Raw genomic sequence first — 21,153 nt, forward strand, 5'->3', positions numbered from 1 at the left:
TCTGCTCAGCTCCAGCCTGAAATCAGAGGTCTGAAGAGAGAATAAGGTATGTATGTAATGGGAATCCAGTTCCTCAAGAATATCAAAAGCGAATTTTCAAGTCATATTTTTGTACAACCTAGCTGTTGCAATTAACATACAATTGTTTCAGCCTTTCTAAATCAAAGTTTAACCTTCAAAAAAAAAAAAAAAAAAAAGAGTGACCATATCCAGGGGTGCTGGGTGGCTCAGTTGCTTGAGGATCCGACTCTTGATTTTGGCTTAGGTCATGATCCCATGGTCATGGGAACAAGCCTCGCATCAGGCTCCACACTGAGCATGGAGCCCGCATAAGATTCTCTCTCTCTCTCTCTCTCTCTCTCTCAAATAAAAGACAAAAATTACCACATCCATTCCCATGTGCTCATTCCCAATTATGTAAGAATCTCAAATTACTACCACCCCCGCATAGCATTTGTTGTTCATTGCTGACCCCTAAGCCCAACAGCCAGCAAGACTTCTGCAATTATGTATTTCCCAAGTGCTCTAGAAAGGGTATCCATCTTCCCCCGTCTCAAAATTATTGTATTGAATGCTTCTATGTAAGAATAACATCTTCCTTTACATCATTTTGTGTTTTTTAATATAATTAAAAATTTTAAAATATTTATCCTCTTTTAATGCCTCTTTCCCTGTGAGACTAAAAGTTTTGACACAGAAGTTGCCACGTTCGATTTACTCGGCTGTGCTTTGTGAAGGTGATTCTGCATCTGCCGTCTTGATGTCCTGTTTACCTATGACATGAACTGAAAGGATGAGGAAGTAGATGAATACTACCATCCGTTCTTCCATTTGGTTTAGAAAAACCAAGATTTGGATTTAGGGTTTAAGAATAAAGAGACTCAAGAAATGGTCTTTCATAAGAATTTAATAAGACAAAATACATATTTAATAAAATAGAAAGGTGAACATGATTTATCAACTTTAATACAGTGTAAGGGAAATATCTTTTATATCAAAATATAAATATAAATAGGATAAGCTACAAGAATAAATAAATAACAATAAATAAATAACATCAGGGCAATCATCTCTTAAGGACTGATGATCCTGAAGCCGGATTTTTTTTTTTTTTAAATATTCTTGCTTAATACTACTCACAACATATTTGTGGAATTAAAGTCAATAAATTCTGTAATGAAGGCTGCAGTGAGAGTCTCTTGAGGTGATCAGACATAGTGCAGGGTGATGTGGCACGTCAGGCAGTGAGAATCACTTCAAGGTGACCCCAGGTCTCCATCCTTGATGGCCAAGCTGTCTTGCAAGGTCGCCGAGGAGGACAAGGCTCTCATGATTTCCAGCCTGACAATTTCCCAGGCGCAGTCACTGTATCCCTGGTCCTCCAGGTAGACGCGGATGTCCTGGAAGTACCTCTTGATGGCCAGGGCAGGGCCGTGCATCCCCGGGGCGCGCTCTCCCTCGCCCGTGGCCTGCACCAAGCAGGCGTCCAGGGCTTCCAGCTGCCGGTGGAGGCCAGAGCGGAGTCCGTGCAGCGGCGCGGGGCTCCAGGCCGCCGAGGAGCGCTCCGTGTGCAACAGGTTGAAGGTCTGCTGGAGCAGCTCCCGCAGGACGGCGGCGGCGGCCTGGGCCTCCCGGAGCTGGCCGCCCTCCAGCATCTCCCGGGGGAAGCGGAAGTCTTTTCTGGCCCGCAGGCACGAGAAAGGGGACAGTCTCCGCATCTGGCCCAGGAGCACCAAGTTGTCCCTGCTAACCTGCGCGTGGCTCCCAGGCAGGGCACAGCCCAGAGAGCCTCCAGGGCGGCAGGTGAGCAGCGCCAGGGCGGTCAGCAGAGGGCGCAGGAGAGCCATGGGGAAGCCGAGGGGGCTGCTGGCGGGGCTGAGCTGGGCGGCTGGGGGACCTCGGGGCCGAGGTTCTCTGAGGACGGCCTCGAAGCACGGCTCTTAAATAGGCAACGCGGACAATTTCATTTTCTGAACATCCTCTCCACTTCTACTTCCTTTTTTTTGTTTTCATTTATGCATTCTCCTTATTGTGTAAGAAGATGTCATCAATCTAAAATACTACGTTGGCAATGGAAGCTTTATTTCCCAATAAACTTCCGATATGTCCATCCCAATGGACACTTATCAACCAAACGAGAAACGTCTTTGTCCTAAAGACTGGAGTGATGTAGGCATGTAGGTACTCATACACACACCTGCTCACATATATGTTTTCATATATGAACATTGCTCTTTGTGTTAGAAAGAAACTTTGGCCTTGATCGTGGACTAGGTTTTTACCCTCTTTACTTCATACAGAGACAGGCTCCTTCACTCCTATGGGTTTTTGTATCTTGCTAGGTTCTGACCAGACCACGTATGGCAAATAAGCTCTTTAGAACCAGGACTGGGTTTTAATTACTGTTGTACTCACATTAGAGGCTTGTGGTGATAAGTGAATGAGTTTCTTGGATGTTTCTCTTCGTTCTAGAAATAATTGATGCAGGTCCATGCAGTTATGCTTCACTGGGGCCTCAGGGTCAAGACTAATAATACAGACACTCTCCTTCTGCCATTTTGTAGCCCGTCTACAGTGCTCCTCAGGCTGTGCCAGTGTCCCCAGCAGGAAGCCCGGTTCTGGTCTGGGACATGTAGCTGTGAAGATTCTAATCCCAGATCATTTTATTTTCTCAGCAAACCCTCACGCGCAAGGTTGTTATCACCTCTACTAACACATTCCTCTGGAGTGACTGAGTGTCCTCAACCCAACCTCTCCTGGACTCACTCCCTGAGGGCAGGCTCACCTTGTCCTGAGGACATTAGAATTCCTCTGCTGTGGAGAGGCTAGGTTCTTTGTTAGCAAAACAGTTAATGCCGCTAGATCCTTGCCCTTGTCCCTGGAGTGTTTGTGTGAGACACCTTAGTTTTCAGTGGTGACCCCTTCTTTTCCTGAGCAGGTATCAAAGTGTCAACAGCCCTCTGATGCTGAGGGTCACAGTTAGTTTCCTCTAAGTAGGGGAGTGACCCAACTGTAATCATTTCACCTTTAGTAAACAAATACAGTAAAACCTTGGATTGTGAGTAACTTGTTCTCTGAGTGTTCGTCAAGAGGAGCAAACATTTCTAATAAATTTTAACTTGATAAAGGAGCGATGTCTTGCAGTAAGGGTAGTAGGTGATGCTGAGTTTCACATGATCACCACTGAGCGAATGGTTCTCTCTTTCTCTCTCTCTCTCACACTGCTGGATTGTGGGTGATCCTCTCCCATGCTCAGATGCTCGGTCTCAGGCCGAGGTGTTTGGCAGAAATCAGTGATTTTTCAGAATGTTGGAAGGTGCCCACAACTGGCACTAGTGTATTTTTTGTCACTTCCAAGCACCTACAGACAATCCTTTTTTTTTTTTCCATACAAGAGGAAGCTTAGGAATGCTTTGCTTCATTCTAGGTCAGGCTGCGTGCAGATATAGATCCTTCTTCTGCTGCCTTACTGCCAGTTACATTAAATACAGTAGGCAGCAAGAGTTTATTAATACTGTACTGTAGTCAATAGCTTCCAGCACAGAAACTAGCTACTCTCCGTTGTTCATTCAGTCTGGGTATTTCTCTTTGGCTTCTTAGTCTGTTCATCTGTCTGAGGGTCAGAATGTAGGGGGTGAGGCCCCGGCTATTATGTCAGGGGGAAACAGCCTTCTCTCCTTTACTCGCTCGTGTTATTTCATTTTAAATTTAAAAAACAACAACAAAAAGAATTTTAATGACTTAGTTTTTACGCAGTGGTTTACTGCACATAGTCTGCCTTGTCTTCCTGCATCATATTCTATATCGTCCGCAGGTTAATACAAAGGCAAGTAAAAGAATGAGGGGCTGCACCATTTTTCTCTATTTTTCCAAGATATCAGGTTTTTGTTTTTTTATTTCTCATTTCAACTCTCCTAGAAAGCAAAACACAACAATTGTGTTGGGCAAAGGAAAATATAGGTCTGAATGTCATGAAAATGAAAAAAGGGAAGTGACTTGTCTGCTGGCAAAAAAGCAAAGGGCTGGTTAACACAATCGGTGCAGCCAACTGGGGGCCGGGAGCTCTGGCAGAGGGAAGAGTGAAGGCCACACTGAATTCCCCCAAATCAGGAAAATAGCTGCTTTGGCCTGAGGCTCCAAGGAGAGAGCTGGCGGATGGTGATCACTCCCTTCGCCCGCCAGTGCCTCCCACCCTGAGACTCGGTTCTCCAACACTTTCGAGTATTTAACGCTTAATACCTCTGGGATTGAAACTGAATATGGCTATAGAGAGTTTCAGGGCAATACTCAGTCCTTGTCATAGACAGCGTTAGAATCTGTTGTTGCCAGCTGGTAGCTTTTTGCAGCTTGAGGGGACATCCTCAAGAAGTGGCGGGATTTCTGCAGGGATCCCAAGCCAGCCCTCCAGTCTTGGTCGCTGCCCTTGCTGCACGTGGCCACCAGGGGGTGGTCTTCTCTGAGAGGAGCTTCGTTAGCCCAGCCTTCAACGGGATCCTCCTATCTGTCTTTTTGGCCACAAGTGCTATTACATCACATTTGACGGTAGTAAATAAAAAGCCTTTCTTGAAGATGTTTCTGCAACACTTAGGGATTTCATTTGATTTTTAGTTTCTACTTGTGACATGCCGCTCTTTAGGGAAACGTTTAAGCTTAGACCACAACAGACCAGAAAGCTGCTGTGTGAATAGGCTGACAGTTGAAGGGAGTGAGTGACAGGGTGTGTGGGGACTTCCTTCTGGGACAGGGAAGAAACGATTAGGACAGGGGAATGTATCCTGTGTTGCTGGGGGTGGGGCAGGTGCCAGAATATTAATGAAACATTATATTCTTCTGTACTCCCATCTAGATACTTATTCTTGAAACTCAGATATTAATACAAGCCACTTTTCCTCATTAAATATAAATAAGACACTTCTTTGAAATGAGGAATGAATCAGTGAGCCTTGTCTAGAATTCATGACAGATTTCTGTTTATTTAGGCTGCCTCCTTTGAAGGTCAGTTACTGAAAGGTAGGACACACAGTAAGAATTTTGCAGAAAGAGACAAACACTATTCTCATTTATAGCCACTGTATGAAGAAAGATAAGGACATATGAACCATGTTTTCTATTGTTACTCTATGGAAGATGTGATGCTTGGTGCCTTTCAACGTTTATTTATTTTTGGGACAGAGAGAGACAAAGCATGAACGGGGGAGGGGCAGAGAGAGAGGGAGACACAGAATCGGAAACAGGCTCCAGGCTCTGAGCCATCAGCCCAGAGCCCGACGCGGGGCTCGAACTCACGGACCGCGAGATCGTGACCTGGCTGAAGTCGGACGCTTAACCGACTGCGCCACCCAGGTGCCCAATGCTTGGTGCCTTTCAAGTGCCTGAGTTCAGTTATTATTTAGAACATTCTGTTGAATTGTTAAATGTTTTTTTTTCACTCCTGAATTATACACAACTCACATTTTCTCTATGGATTTCTGTTATTCATGTTGTGTTTTCAGCTGATTTTAACCAGTTTTTTTCATTGCCTTAAATACTAAGAAACACAATGCCTGACCCAGCTTCCCACTCTCATGTGAAGAAAGTCTGTTAGTCTTTTTTTTTTTAAGTTTATTTATTTAGTTTGAGAGAGAGAGAGAGCACAAGCATGAGTTGGAGAAGGGTAGAGAGAGGGAGAGAGAAAATGTCAAGCAGGCTCCATGCTGTCAGCATAGAGCCCAACACCTGGCTCATCTCATAAACCTTGAGCTCATGACTTGAATTGAAAACTAGAGTTGGACGCTTAATCGAGCATCCCCAGGTGCCCCAAAAGTCTGTCAGTCTTCGTGTCCATGAAAATTGTGTTATTTTGGGATCTACCAAAGATTGTAATATTCGTAAAACTGGGAGAAATTACCAGTGAGTACCGTTAAAGAATTCTTAGCATATCAAATTCTCCTAGAAGGTGAAACGTGCTATAAAGTGGCTGTAGTAAACCACTCTCCCAATACTAAATGTAAGCAAATTAGTTAATAAAGCCAATAATTCCAGGAAATATTATTGTATCAGTGGTAACAGATATTTTGATGAAGGATTACATTAATTATCTCTTCTTGCCTAGTGAATTCTTAAGGTTCATCACCTTGCTGATACACAAGGTAGTAATAACCAAGAAAGGATAAACAATTTAAGTAATTCAGTAAGTCATGACTCAAAAGAAATATAATACTAAATGCATTAATACGGTTTACTGGTACATTAAATCCATGAAATCACTCACGAAAAACATATGGCACAAAAGGGAAAACTCTGCACAGAAAAACTAACCCACATTATTTTCTGAGAACCCACACTATATTCTTCTCCACTTCAGAGGAACTAACTTCTCTTATTTATGTTACCACATTCTCCAGTGTGGTTTCTACTGATTAATTCCACCAAACCAGTTCTCTTGAAAGTCCTGGGTGGTATCTATTTTTGTGACATAGCAGGTGGTTAAATCCACATCTTCCTTGAATCCACTGATGCTTTTCTAAGCACATTTATTTCCTTAAACACACTCAATATCATCCTTTCTTGTTATCCTTCTACTGAATGGCCAGTATACCTGCCTATCCTTTGTGGCTCTTCTCTCCCCTGCTTTTTCTTAGAATCAACAGAAGTCTTTTTGTCACACTACACTGTCTCACCCCATGACCACCTCTGTTTCTGGCTTCCCAGGACTAGAATGGCCCTCTAGCCACGGCGTTTTTTGTAAAATATAAGCTCACCTATCCACTACAACGGGTATGGGCACTTCCAGGTCAATCAGTCAACTGTAGAGGAGACTGACAGCTTTCACTTTTATTCCTGACATTCCTCACTGTAGCATCAGTTGAATGAATTCACTTCTTTCCCTTCTTCAATGTAATATTAAGCATGATTATTGTTTCTGGATTTCTGTCCCTATGAAAATCGAAGATAAAGACAGCAGGAACTGTATTTACTGTGTCCCATGTCCTAAAGCGATGAACAACTTGCCTTAGAGGAAGTCAGTTGTTACCTCTGATTTTAATAGAATCTGATGGGTGAATGAATTTTGTTGTCCATTTTTCAATCAAGTCGCACCATTAGGCTTGGTGGTACTTTTTACAAACACTTCCTGCAGTAAAAGTGAAATAAAAAAAAGATATGCTTACTAAATATTAAGAATTCATTTTATTATATTACTGCAACATAAAGGTACACATAGTATTACTTGAAATAATTTATACATTATACATATTTAAGTAAATAAATATTTAAACAGATAAATAGACATCAGCATGGTCATCTGTAAGCAACTAGTGATTGTAGAGTAGGCATGATGTTACTTAGTACTCCTTGAAAACATTTGACAAATTGACTACATTCTTGTTGCCATTACAGCAGAAATCAGAGTCTTTGACATGGCAGAACACGTGGAAAGTGTGTACTATTAGTCAGTGAGAATCATTTCCATGTTGAATAGGTCTCATTTCTCGCGCCTTAATCTTTTTTGCAAGGCTATTGATGAATAATACAAGGATCTCATGATTTCTGCTCGGACGATCTCCCAGGCACAAGGGCTGTATTTCTTCTCTTGCAGGTAGAGGGAGAGTCTTTGGAAGTAGTTCCTCAGGATGGAGTCCTCGTTCGTGAGGGGAGCCTCTCCCCCCCCCACCTCCTGCATGACACAGGCTTCCAGGCGGGTCAGCTGCCGATCAAGTCCCGTGCAGAATTCCTCCAGGAGGGTGGTGTTCCAAGCAGCAGACGAGGACGCCTCTGTGCAGAAGAAGTGGAAGGTCTTCTGGTTCGTCACGTGCACCACAGAGAGGGCTTGGGCCTTGTGGGGCTGGTCTCCACCAAACACGTCCTGGGGGAAGGCGAAGTCATTTCTGTCCTTCTGGCAGGAGCTGGCAGGGAGTCTCCTCATTTGTCCCAGGAGCGTCAAGGCCCTCCTGTTCAGCAGGCCGTGGGTCTGAGGCAGGTCACAGCCCAGAGAGCAGACGGAGTTGCAGCCCAGCGCCACCAGGGCCACCAAGAAGGAAGAGGGCAGCGCCATTGGGGATCTTGCAGATGCTGTTGGCCCTGGCTGGGGTGGCCTGGCTGGGGTCACTCTGTGACCCGTGGCTCTAGGTTCTCTGAACATCTTCCCTTGTGTGTGCGGCTTAAGTAGGGAACATAGCAGTTTTCACTTTCTGAAGGTTGCCCTTACTTTCCACTTCTGTTTTTGATTTCCTTTATGTACTTTCTACACGGGTTTAGAGCACTGTTTCCAACCATATATATTATTTTCATTATTGGTCCATGTGTCCAGAGTCTTTTTGTTTTTTTTTTTTAATTGAACCATCCAAGATCTTAATAGCGCAGATACCATATATATATACACACACACACACACACACACACACACACACACACATATATATACGTTATATATATAATGTTATGTTATGTTATATATGTTATGTTATATATAATGTTAAATATATATGTTATATATATGTTATATATATAATATATATATAGATACTCTCTCTATATAGTTTATACTCTATTTATATCTGAGTTTTGTACATACAAAAGAGAGTGTAAAGTTACTCTTTTTATTCTTTATAAGTACAGGGATAATAATGACTAAAAATTTTAAGCTACAGGCTAAATTTTAAATCCATTGATGCTTAAATGTATAACTAAATGTGATGAGTAACTTATAATGTATTTACTTATATTAATTATAAAATGCAAACCAAATATGCAAATTATCAATTTCTAAAAAGAGATATTAATGATTTCAATGTATTCAAATATTTAAAATAATTCCAAATTGCTAACAGCAATTGTAAAAATATCTTATTTACCTGACATTTGTTTTTAGTGTCCTGGATTTTAATGCTGTGTTGATGAGAATATAAGTTTTAACTGCACCTGCCTCTAGATACTCTTGAAGGCACTGTCAAAATATTTTTTTTCTGTTTAGTACTAGATATAATTATTGAAGTTTTGGTAGGTTTTGTAGAATTAAATCATAAAATATGATCTACTTCTATTTAATTCCCAGAGCCTGTATAATATTGAGGCTCAGATACAAGCAACATCCACAAGACAGCCAATGACAGCTCACAGGTAAGCAAAGGCCACCTCTCCCAAGATGACCTTGAGACCCAGAAATCAATGGAGATAGACTCCTCCAATCACAGAGCCCCGTTATCCCGACGTTTGACACACTGAGCTTGCAGACATTTTGTGTCTCTTCCACGATATCAACGTCAATGCTTCTTGTGTGATACTCATGAAAAACAATGAGAGAATAAATACTAAGGAATAAGGTTTTGTTGGACTGCTCCAAGGTTGAGCTTTGGAGTGCCACAGATCATTGAAATATTTAAGACATGTTCACAACCTTTAAGAGCTAACAGTTACACGGTTGGAAGCAATTATTATTTTTTTTAATTTTTTAAATGTTTATTTTTGAGAGAGAGAGAGAGAGAGAAAGAAACAGAGTATGAGTGGGGGAGGGGCAGAGAGAGAGGGAGACAGAATCTGAAGCAGGCTCCAGGCTCTGAGCTGTCAGCAGAGAGCCCGATGTGGGGCTCAAACTCACAGATCAGACCACAAGAACATGACCTGAGCCAAAGTCAGGCACTCAACTGACTGAGCCACCCAGGTGCCCCAAGGTTGGAAGCAATTGTAACCACTGTTCCATCTGCTGAGGGAATGTTGATGATAGGGGAGATTATGCAAATACAGAACTAGGGAGTATGTGAAAAATCTCCTTATCTTGTGGTCAATTTTGCTGTGAAGCTACCAACTCTCTACGAAAAGTATGTTTTTTTTTTCAAAAAATATATAAAAACTACTGAAATTGACCTATTATACTATTAGAGTCAGTTCTTTCCAGATAGGAGACTTTTTTGCTCTTGAGAAAAATCTCCTGCAGACTTGCACTTAGAACACAAGCCAGATCTCCAGACTTGGTCACTATCTTTGTCCTTCTTAGGCCTGTAGGTGGCACTCTTCCTTTGTAAATATCATGACAGGCCACAGAGTAAAATGATCCTTTCTCTTTCCTTTTCCCCTATTGCCACCATTACATCATTGTAGCAGGGACATCCCCTCATGTCCAAAAATAGCCACCAGGAGAAAAAGAAGAAAACAAGGCCTCTCCTAGGAGAGTCTGCAAAAAACCTAGAACTTTCACACAGCTATTGGTTTCAGTTGGTGGCTTTGTACTTGGAAGTAAAATTGCCAGACAGAAACCACAACGGAAGAGGAAGCAGCTCTATGAATGGACAGGACAGGTTAGTGAGGAGTGAACGTAGAGAGCAGAGCTCACTGCGGTGGGGGGGGGGGAGGGGAAGGGGGGGTGGGCAGGCGGTGTGGTTCCTACTCTTGGGATGAAGGAAATATTATGATATGGGAGTGAAAGAATAGGGTCCAGGGAAACAAAGTGGAAGAAGGAATGTGCTAGGTATCAGAATGTATAATGTGTACATTATATTATCATGTATACAATTACATACAAGTGAGATTCACATGTTCCCAATTCTGTGTGTTTAGACTATCAGCATTCTTTAGTGAGTAACAGAGACAAGGCTATCAATTCACTATCCTCTTTTTTTTTTTAATTTTTTTTTAATGTTTTATTCATTTTTGAGACAGAGAGAGACAGAGCATGAACGGGGGAGGGGCAGAGAGAGAGGGAGACACAGAATTGGAAGCAGGCTCCAGGCTCTGAGCCATCAGCCCAGAGCCCGACGCGGGGCTCGAACTCACGGACCGTGAGATCATGACCTGGCTGAAGTCGGACGCTTAACCGACTGCGCCACCCAGGCGCCCCCCAATTCACTATCCTCTTGTAGATGCATATGAAAAAATAAGAAACTTGTCAGCACCTGTTAAGTCCTCACTCAGTGGAAGACACTCTGTTAAGTACTTTGAAATATTCTAGATTATTTAATACAATTCTAGGAACATTTCCAACCTACTTTATTATGGGGAAACTGAGATCCAGAGGGGTTAAGTGAATTATTCAAGATCAAACATCTAAATTCCTGGGTAAAATCTACATGCAGTACATAGTCCCTTATCACAGTCATAAATCTCGCTAACAATTCTTATTATGAAATTCTCATACATTTGAATCCCCAAATTATACCCTTTCTTGATTCTGGCTTTTATTGATGATGCTCTTGCTTTTTAACTTTGCTCGTTAGATATTGGAGAACAGAAATTTTCTGATTACCTTTCATGTTTTCATCTTATGACAGAAACATCCCTGGCTATCATATCCATTGCAAATTCATTACTTAATGATGTCTAAGAAGTTATGATTTTTCCGAAATCATTGCTCTCCCTAAACATCAAATCTTCATTTAATCAAAAATAAAGGAACAGTAGAGAAGAAGTCCAGACATAACATTGTCTGTGAAAAAGTAAGAGGTATTCATAAGTACAGAAAATGCAATGTAACAAGGAAGAAAATTGGGGACGAGACTGGTAAAACACATGATACCCAAAATGGTTGTGTTATCAGTGACAGTTAAGTTTAGGATAAAGTATATATCTGATATTCAACTGGTGGGATCAACTGTCCGGAAATGGTTCCACAATGATTACCTGCCAATCCAGGCAGAGATCAGTGTCAACTCTCTTATTATATGAGAGAGGAAAATGAAATCATGATGGAATACATAATTGGTGTAAGATTCGATTTGAAAAAGGAACGGAGTGCGGTTTCAGTCACGATGTATCAAGAAGGTCTGAATATGTGCTCTTAGGAGAAACAACTGGAAAACTGTCTGTGATGTCGAGGCAAAGAACAACATCTCCTTGAGTTCAACAAGAAACATGCCTTTCTTCCTGAAGGCTTCCTAAAGGATAGAAATGAAGACATAAATAAAAATCCACACGCACTTTAGAGAAGGATAAATGAGGTAGAGATGTAAAGATCAGGATCCTTAAATGCACAAGAGTAGAATGTGTCCAACAGGAGCATGGAATGAAATGAGGGTCTCAGATTCTTCCAGGGCCATAAGAGTGAGAAAGGCCCACTAAACACTGGAAGAGATGATGGCAGGAAATTTTGTGAATTAGATGAAAACACCAACCTTGGCTCCAAGAACCTCAATAAACTCTAAGCAGCGTGCGCGCGCGCGCACACACACACACACACACACACACGCACGCACACACACACAAGCACAACCAGCGCAAAGCACATCATCATAAAATTGCTGAGAAAAATTGGTAAAGCAAAAATACTAAAGCGATTACATATCAGAAGAGATTACATTTGATGAAAGAAAAGAAAACTACCTTTGGATTTCTCAACAGAAATTATGCAAAGTCAGTATCAGTTAAATGGCATATATAAAGGCTGAGGGAATAAACCTTTTTAACTTGCACTTTTCAATTCAGCCAAAAAAATCCTTCAAATTAAAGGTAAATAAAGACTTTTCCAGAAATATAGGAGCTGAGAGAATTCATGGTAAGACTTGTACTGTAAGAATGGTTAAAAGATACTCTTGAAGCAAAGGAGAAAATCATACTAGATGGAAATTTTGAGGTATACAGAATAATAAGTATTGAATTGTCTAATACAAAAATAAGAAAATTGTGTCCAGCCATTTAAAACACGTATAGCGGTAAGAGGTAAGTCACAGGGGCCATACACACAGAGCCACAGGTGGGATGATGACAAATGAAGCATGCTAGTTTAAGGGTCTTACAACAATATAGGGAAAGCTACAGAAACCGTCGAGTGTGATAATTTGAAATAATATATGGTAAAGAGTATAAAGGAAACTAAAATTAAAAAGAATAGCTCAGAGTCCATGATGGAGATAAAATGGAACCATTGAAAAACCGTTGATTCATCCAAGGAGGCAGGAAATTAAGAAAGAAAGGCACAGAGAGCCATAGGAACAAAGAAAATAATAGCAAGATGGGAAACATACAGCTACACATGTAGGTGCACATGTAGCGATGGGGTGATGGGACTGTGGGACATGGGCAAAAAGACAGAGGGACCACGGCATGATGGCACGATTGGACAATGGGATGACAGGACAATGGAAGGGATGGACTGATGGGTCCATGGGCCACTGCAACTATGGGGTGCTGGTGGAGGGGTGAGATGAAGGAACGTTGGGAAGATAGGGTACCTGGAGGAGAGGATGAATGGAGGATGGGATGATAGGGCGATGGGATGATGGGCCACTGAAAAGATGGGGCACTGGTGGGGGCGAGAGATGACAGAACAGTGGGAGGATGGGGCGACTGGGGGACGGGATGATGGGAGGGTGATGAGGTGATGGGACAACGGGAAGAAAGCACATGAGTAATGGGGGGATGGGACAATGTGAGATGGGGCCAAAGGGTGCTGGGGCAACGGAGAGATGCATCCTTGGGGCGAAGGGGCGACAGGACGACAGGACTAGAGACCATAGGGCAATGGGACAATGAAGCAATGGGAGGATAGGAGACAGGAGGGTGGAACGATTGGGCTACAGCGGAGGGTGGAAGGGATGACAGCATTCGCCTGGGCCACAGTGAGGTCCTGGTGGACACAGCAAGTCTGGAGTCCATATCCTCTGGATCCTCTCTGTGAGGGAGTCTTGTGCCCACTAGCCCTCGGCTGACTACTAGCACCGTTTGCCCATGGGAAGGCGGGAGTATGATTGCACTTTGCAAAAGAGTAATAGCGGAACTCACTCAGCACTGTCATCTACTTGGTCACCATGAAATAGTAGACAGTGCATAATAAGTTAAAATGTCACACATAAATATCAAAACTTCTTCACAATAAAAACACTCAAACAATATTTTAGGGAACTTTTTCAATAGGATTGAAGCTATACTTTATTTACATTAAAACAACACTTGGACATAACCTTAGTTTGCTACCGCCAATGGACACAAACTCAATAATACAGTGAAGATTACTCCTTTACTTCTTCCAGTTGGCAGAACTGTATGTTTGATGATCTTTTGTGTCCCCATGACAGTGTTAAATGATTTGTATTTAACGTTTGGTTAGTGAAGCGTCTTTCATAGGACCTCACCTTGACTCTGTGGTTAAAGAGTTGTCTGCAAGCATTAAGGGCATTTAGTGGGTCAATTTTTTTCATTTTCTTTGTAAGAATTTGAAAGACTGGATGGAATTTGCCCAAATTTCCTATGCATCCTGCTTCTTCCTTTGAAGACTCTCAGGAACTTTCAAGTGCAGGCTGATTTCTTGCCTTTATTTAAATTTTTGCTGTTTGTACTTCATGAAGGTTTTGCATTAGTATACATGGTTTAACATTGATTTAGATATTATTTATATGGATTCTTTACATTTGGTACCTTCTTTAATTCTGTGCTTGAGGGAAGTACTCACTTACTTTATCCTAATACTAACCCAAGAGATAGGTTTTGAATTAGGGTTGTGAGAGTCAATGGGTAAAAATCTTTGAGTGTCCTATTTCTCATCACCCTCTCCTTCATAATTTCTAAAACTGTTTTCCTGGTTTCTTCAAATTTTGTCTTCTCCACTGTGCCTCTAAAAATATCACAAGAGGGGGCGGAGCCAAGATGGCGGAACAGCATGGAAGTTTTTTGTGTGTCTTGTGTCCATGAGATATAGCCAGACCAACATCAAACCATCCTACACACCTAGAAAACTGATCTGAGGATTAACACAACAATCTGCACAACCTGAACCACAGAATTCAGCAGGTACGTGGCACGGAGAGGTGAATTTGGGAAGCGAGAAGCTGCGAAGTGTAGGGAACCACTTTTGGGGGCAGAGAGAGGACTGAGACTGGGGAGGGGGGGAGAATACGGGAAAAGCACCCCTCCCCAAAAGCAGCTGGAGAGAAAGTGGAAAGTTGGAAACAGCCGCAGGGACCAAACTAAAAAGGGAGAAAGGAGACAGGAGAGGGTTTAAATTCCATTAAGATTCTATAAACAGGGGGAGTGCAGAGTCTGAAACTCTGCAGCTCCATACCTGGCAGTGCTCTGGTGAGAAGGGCGAATCCCCAGGAACAGAGTGGGGTCCGGGAGGTTCTCGGGCCACACGGAGAAAAGCGGTTCCGCTGCTGGAAGGACATTTGGTAGAGACTGTTGAAGCCACTTGGTCCCAGCAGACCGCAGAAAACGGCCACATTCGCTGGTGCTAGAACAAGGTCGTTTAGGGTGAAGCCTGGTGCCAGATGTGTGTTATGATTTTCCATAATCCCTGAAACGCTGCTGCTACACTATCTCGCGAACTTTTTCTGGGATAGGCTGGCACCTGGCCGTAGTCTCAGGGCACCGGCAGCAGCAGGGTCCAGCAAGCGTTCCTGGGTGCAGCCGACATTCAGCCATTGGTCAATGAGACCCTCCTGCAGAGGGGCGGAACAGGTCAAAGCCGCAGTCCTTCACAAATAAGGGGCCAGGGAAAACAGCCCCATCTGAGACAAAACTCGGGAGAGAGGTACTGCCTGGGGCCTGGTCATGGACAGTGAAAAAGCGGGGAGTGGACGAGAGCTGAAGGCAGAGAACAGGTGCTCAATCGCTAATCAAGGAGGACACACTGGGTAGCTGGGTGGCTCCATTTTCACCAGTCCCGCGCATGCACATACGCACCTATGAGCGTCGCAATTATCCACCCCAGTAGGCTAGCCGCGCCATCTAGTGGAGAGCGGAGCTGTTACACTGATCCCCGCCCAACTGGGCCAACTTTGCTCTTCAAGAACACAAGTCTCACCGCCAGCTTGCTTTATGGACTATACAGCGCTACACGGACTGACTTCTAGGGGAAAACGAAGTAATTTCAGTCCTACTTCAATCTGTTAGCAGGTTGATTTATTCAATTTTCTTTCTTTTTTTTTTTCTTTTTCTCTTTTACACTTCTTTTTCTTGAATACAGAAAGAGAAAAAATTCATTTTTGTTTTCAATGTTTATTAAAAATATTTTTCTTTGATTTTTATTATTATATTTTTTACTTCTGTGTAAATTTTTTCAAAATCTATTTTACTTCCATCATTTTATTTTAGTCTTCTTCAGTGTATTCGCATTTTCAAATTTTCAATTTCCTTTTTTTCTTTCTTTTTCTTTTTTTCTCTGTTTTGTTTCTTTTCTTTTTCTTGAATGCAGAAAGAGAAAAACTTCATTTTTACTTTCAATTTCTATTAAAAATATTTTAATTTAATTTTTTAATATATTTTTTGCTTTTATGTAAATTTATTCAAATTCTATTTTACTTCCATCATTTTATTTTAGTCTACTACAGTGTATTCACTTTTTCAAATATTCAAACGATTTCCTTTTTTCTTTTTTCTTTTTTTATCTTTTTTCTCTTTTTCATTTCTTTTCTTTTTTCTTGAATACATAAGAAGAAAAATCATATAATATTTAATTTTTATTAAAAATATTTTTCTTTAATTTTTTTCTACTATATTCTTTACTTTTGTGTATATTTTTTCAAATTCTATTTTACCCCCATCATCTCATTTTAGTCTACTTCAGTGTATTCATTTTTTCAAATTCTCAAACGATTTCCTTTTTTTTTTTCTTTTTCTCCCCACCCCCCTTTTTTCTTCTAATCTGTCAAACCACTTTCAACACCCAGACCAAAACACACCTAGGATCTAGTATCATCTATTCGATTTGTGTGTGTGTATGTTTTTAATTTTTAAATTTACTATTTTTTTAATTTTAATTTTTTTAATTTCAATGTTTCTACCTCATTAATTTCTTTTCTCCCTTCAAAATGACAAAATGAAGGAATTCACCCCAAAAGAAAGAGCACAAAGAAACGACAGCCAGGGATTTAACCAACACAGATACAAGCAAGATGTCTGAACCAGAATTTAGAATCACAATAATAAGAATACTAGCTGGAGTCGAAAATAGATTAGAATCCCTTTATAAAAGAAGTAACAAAATAGCTGGAATGAAATTAAAAATGCTATAACTGAGCTGCAATCACAGATGGATGCCACGGCAGCAAGGATGGATGAGGCAGAACAGAGAATCAGTGATATAGAGGACAAACTTATAGAGAGTACTGACGCCGAAAAAACGAGGGAGATTAAAGCAAAAGAGCACGATTTAAGAATTAGAGAAACCAGTGACTCATTAAAAAGGAACAACATCAAAATCATAGGGGTCCCAGAAGAGGAAGAGAGAGAAATAGGGGTAGAAGGATTATGTGAGCAAATCATAGCAGAAAACTTTCCTAACCTGGGGAAACACATAGACATCAAAATCCAGGAAGCACAGAGGACTCAGATTAGATTCAACAAAAACTGACCATCAACAAGGCATATCATAGTCAAATTCACAAAATACTCAGGCAAGGAGAGAATCGTGAAACAGCAAGAGAGAAAAAGTCCCTAACATACAAGGAAGACAGATCAGGTTTGCAGCAGCCCTATCCACAGAAACTTGGCAGGCCAGAAAGGAGTGGCAAGATATATTCAGTGTGCTGAAACAGAAAAATATGCAGCCAAGAATTTTTTATCCAGCAAGGCTGTCATTCAAAATAGAAGGAGAGGGAAAAAGTTTCCCAGACAAACAAAAATTAAAGGAGTTTGTGACCACTAAACCAGCCCTGCAAGAAATTTTAAGGGGGACTCACTGAGGGGAAAAAAGATTATATATATATATATATATATATATATATATATATATACCAAAAGATATATAGATATATATATACACACACCAAAAGATATATAGATATATATATATATACACCAAAAGATATATATATATATATATATATATATATATATATATATATATATACCAAAAGCAACAAAGATTAGAAAGGACCAGAGAACATCACCAGAAACTCCAACTCTACAAGCATCATAATGCCAATAAATTCATATCTTTCAGTACTCACTCTAAACATCAATGGACTCAATGCTACAATCAAAGGACATAGGGTAACAGAATGGATAAGAAAACAAGATCCATCTATATGTTGTTTACAAGAGACCCACTTAGACCTAAAGGCACCTTCAGATTGAAAGTAAGGGGATGGAGAACCATCTATCATGCTAATGGTCAAAAAAAGAAAGCCGGAGTAGCCATATTTACATCAGACAATCTAGACTTTAAAATAAAGACTGTATCAAGAGATGAACAAGGGCATTATATCATAATCAAGGGGTCTATCCATCAAGAAGACCTAACAATTTTAAACATTTATGCACCAAATGTGGCAGAACCCAAATATATAAATCAATTAATCACAAATATAAAGAAACTCATTGATAGTAATACCATAATAGTAGGAGACTTCAACACCCCACTCACAGCAATGGACAGATCATCTAATAAAAAAATCAACAAGGAAACAATGGCTTTAAATGACACACTGGACCAGATGGACTTAACAGATATATTCAGAACATTTCATCCTAAAGCAGCGGAATATACATTCTTCTCCAGTGCACATGGAACATTCTTCAAAATAGACCACATACTGGGACACAAATCAGCCCTCAACAAATACAAAACGATCGAGATCATACCATGCATATGAAACTTGAAATCAACCACAAGAAAAAATTTGGAAAGGTAACAAATACTTGGAGACTAAAGAACATACTATTAAAGAATGAATGGGCTAAACAAGCAGTTAAAGAGGAAATTAAAAAGTATATGGAAGCCAAAGAAAATGATAACACCACAACCCAAAACCTCTGGGACGCAACAAAGGCAGTCATAAGAGGAAAGTGTATAGCAATCTAGGACTTCCTAAAGAAGGAAGAAAGATCACAGATTCACAACCTAAACTTAACACCTTAAAGAGCTGGAAAAAGAACAGCAAATAAAACCCCAAGCCAGCAGAAGCAGGAAATAATAAATATTAGAGCAGAAATCAATGCTATCGAAACCAAAAAACCAGTAGAACAGATCAAGGAAACCAGAAGCTGGTTCTTTGAAAGAATTAACAAAATTGACAAACCACTAGACTGTTTGATCAAAAAGAAAAAGGAAAGGACCCAAACAAACAAAATCCAGAATGAAAGAGGAGAGATCACAACCAACACAGCAGAAATAAAAACAATAGTAAGAGAATATTATGAGCAATTATATGCCAATAAAATGGGTAATCTGGAAGAAATGGAAAAATTCCTAGAAACATATACACTACCAAAACTGAAACAGGAAGAAATAGAAAATTTGAACAGACCCATAACCAGTAAAGAAATCGAATTAGTAATCAAAAATCTGACAAAAAAAAAAAAAAAAAAAAAAGAGTCCAGGGCCAGATGGCTTTCCAGGGGAATTCTACCAAACATTTAAAGAAGAGTTAACACCTATTCTCTTGAATCTGTTCCAAAAAATAGAAATGGAAGGAAAACTTCCAAACTCTTTCTATGAAACCAGCATTACCTTAATTCCAAAACCAGACAGAGACCCACTAAAAAGGAGAACTATAGACCAATTTCCCTGATGAACATGAGTGCAAAAATCCTCAACAAGATATTAGCCAACCGGCTCCAACAATACATTAAAAAAATTATTCACCATGACCAAGTGGGATTCATACCTGAGATGCAGGGCTGGCTCGATATCCGCAAAACAATCAATGTGATTCATCACTTCAATAAAAGAAAGGACAAGAACCATATGATCCTCTCAATAGATGCAGAGAAAGCATTTGACAAAGTAAAGCATCCTTTCTTGATAAAAACCCTCAACAAAGTAGGGGTAGAAGGATCATACCTCAAGATCATAAAAGCCATATACGGAAGACCCAATGCTAATATCATCCGCAATGGGGAAAAACTGAGAGCTTTCCCCCTGAGGTCAGGAACAGGACAGGGATGTCCACTCTTGCCACTGTTATTCAACACAGTATTGGGAAGCTTTAGCCTCTGCATTCAGACAACACAAAGGCATCCGAATTGGCCTGGAGGAGGTCAAACTTTCACTCTTCGCAGATGACATGATACCCTATATGGAAAACCCCAAAGATTCCACCAAAAAACTGCTAGAACTGACTCATGAATTCAGCAAAGTTGCAGGATATAAAATCAATGCACAGAAATCATTTGCATTCCTATACATCAACAATGAAGTGACAGAAAGAGAAATCAAGGAATTGATCCCATTTATAGTTGCACACACACACAAAAAAACACATAAAATACCTAGGAATAAATCTAACCAAAGAGGTGAAAAATCTATACACTGAAAACTATAGAAAGCTTATGAAAGAAATTGAAGAAGACAAAAAAAAAATGGGTAAAGATTGCATGCTCCTGGATAGGAAGAACAAATATTGTTAACATGTCGATACTATCCAAAGCAATCTACATATTCAATGCAATCCCTATCAAAGTAACACCAGCATTCTTCCCAGAGCTAGAACAAATAATCCTAAAATGTATATGGAACCAGAAAAGACTCCGAATAGCCAAAGCAATCTTGAAAAAGAAAACCAAAGCAGGAGGCATCACAATCCCAGACTTCAACCTATACTACAAAGCTGTAAACATCCTGACAGTGTGGTACTGGCACAAGAACAGACACTGGGATCAGTGGAACAGAAATGGACCCACAAACGTACGGACAACTAATCTTTGACAAAGAAGGAAAGAATATCCAATGATATAAAGACAGTCTCTTAGCAAGTGGTGCTGGGAAAACTGGAGAGCAACATGCAGAAGAATGAACCTGGACCACTTTCTTACACCATACACAAAAATAAACTCAAAATGGATGAAAGACCTAAATGTAAGACAGGAAGCCATCAAAATCCTTGAGGAGAAAGCAGGCAAAAACCTCTTTGATCTTGGCCGCAGCAACTTCTTACTCAACACGTCTCTGGAGGCAAGGAAAACAAAAGCAAAAATGAATTACTGGGACCTCATCAAAATAAAAGCTAGTGCACAGCAAAGGAAACAATCAGCAAAACTAAAAGGAAACTGACAGAATGGGAGAAGATACTTGCAAAAGACATACCAGATAAAGGGTTAGTATCCAAAATCTATAAAGAATTTATCAAACTCAACGCCCAAAAAACAAATAATCCAGTGAAGAAATGGGCAAAAGACATGAATAGACACTTCTCCAAGGAAGACATCCAGATGGCCAACCGACACATGAGAAAATGCTCCACATCACTCATCATCAGGGAAATACACATCAAAACCACAATGAGATACCACCTCACACCCGTCAGAATGGCT

The 21,153-nt window shown here is 40.6% G+C and overlaps 2 protein-coding genes across 2 annotated transcripts; both read right to left on the reverse strand.

Moving 5' to 3' along the window:
• Positions 1 to 1,116: 1,116 nt before the first annotated feature.
• Positions 1,117 to 1,847, reverse strand: LOC123593183 (interferon omega-1-like). The gene has a single exon (XM_045468734.1). The coding sequence runs from the start codon at positions 1,845 to 1,847 to the stop codon at positions 1,257 to 1,259; it is 591 nt and encodes a 196-aa protein (XP_045324690.1). The 3' UTR covers positions 1,117 to 1,256.
• Positions 1,848 to 7,340: 5,493 nt separating this feature from the next.
• LOC123592824 (interferon alpha-like) lies at positions 7,341 to 8,043 on the reverse strand. Its single transcript, XM_045468200.1, has one exon. The coding sequence runs from the start codon at positions 8,030 to 8,032 to the stop codon at positions 7,463 to 7,465; it is 570 nt and encodes a 189-aa protein (XP_045324156.1). The 5' UTR covers positions 8,033 to 8,043; the 3' UTR covers positions 7,341 to 7,462.
• Between the last annotated feature and the right edge of the window lie 13,110 nt (positions 8,044 to 21,153).

The sequence above is a fragment of the Leopardus geoffroyi genome, chromosome D4 (assembly GCF_018350155.1).
Source record: "Leopardus geoffroyi isolate Oge1 chromosome D4, O.geoffroyi_Oge1_pat1.0, whole genome shotgun sequence".
NCBI lineage: Eukaryota > Metazoa > Chordata > Mammalia > Carnivora > Felidae > Leopardus > Leopardus geoffroyi.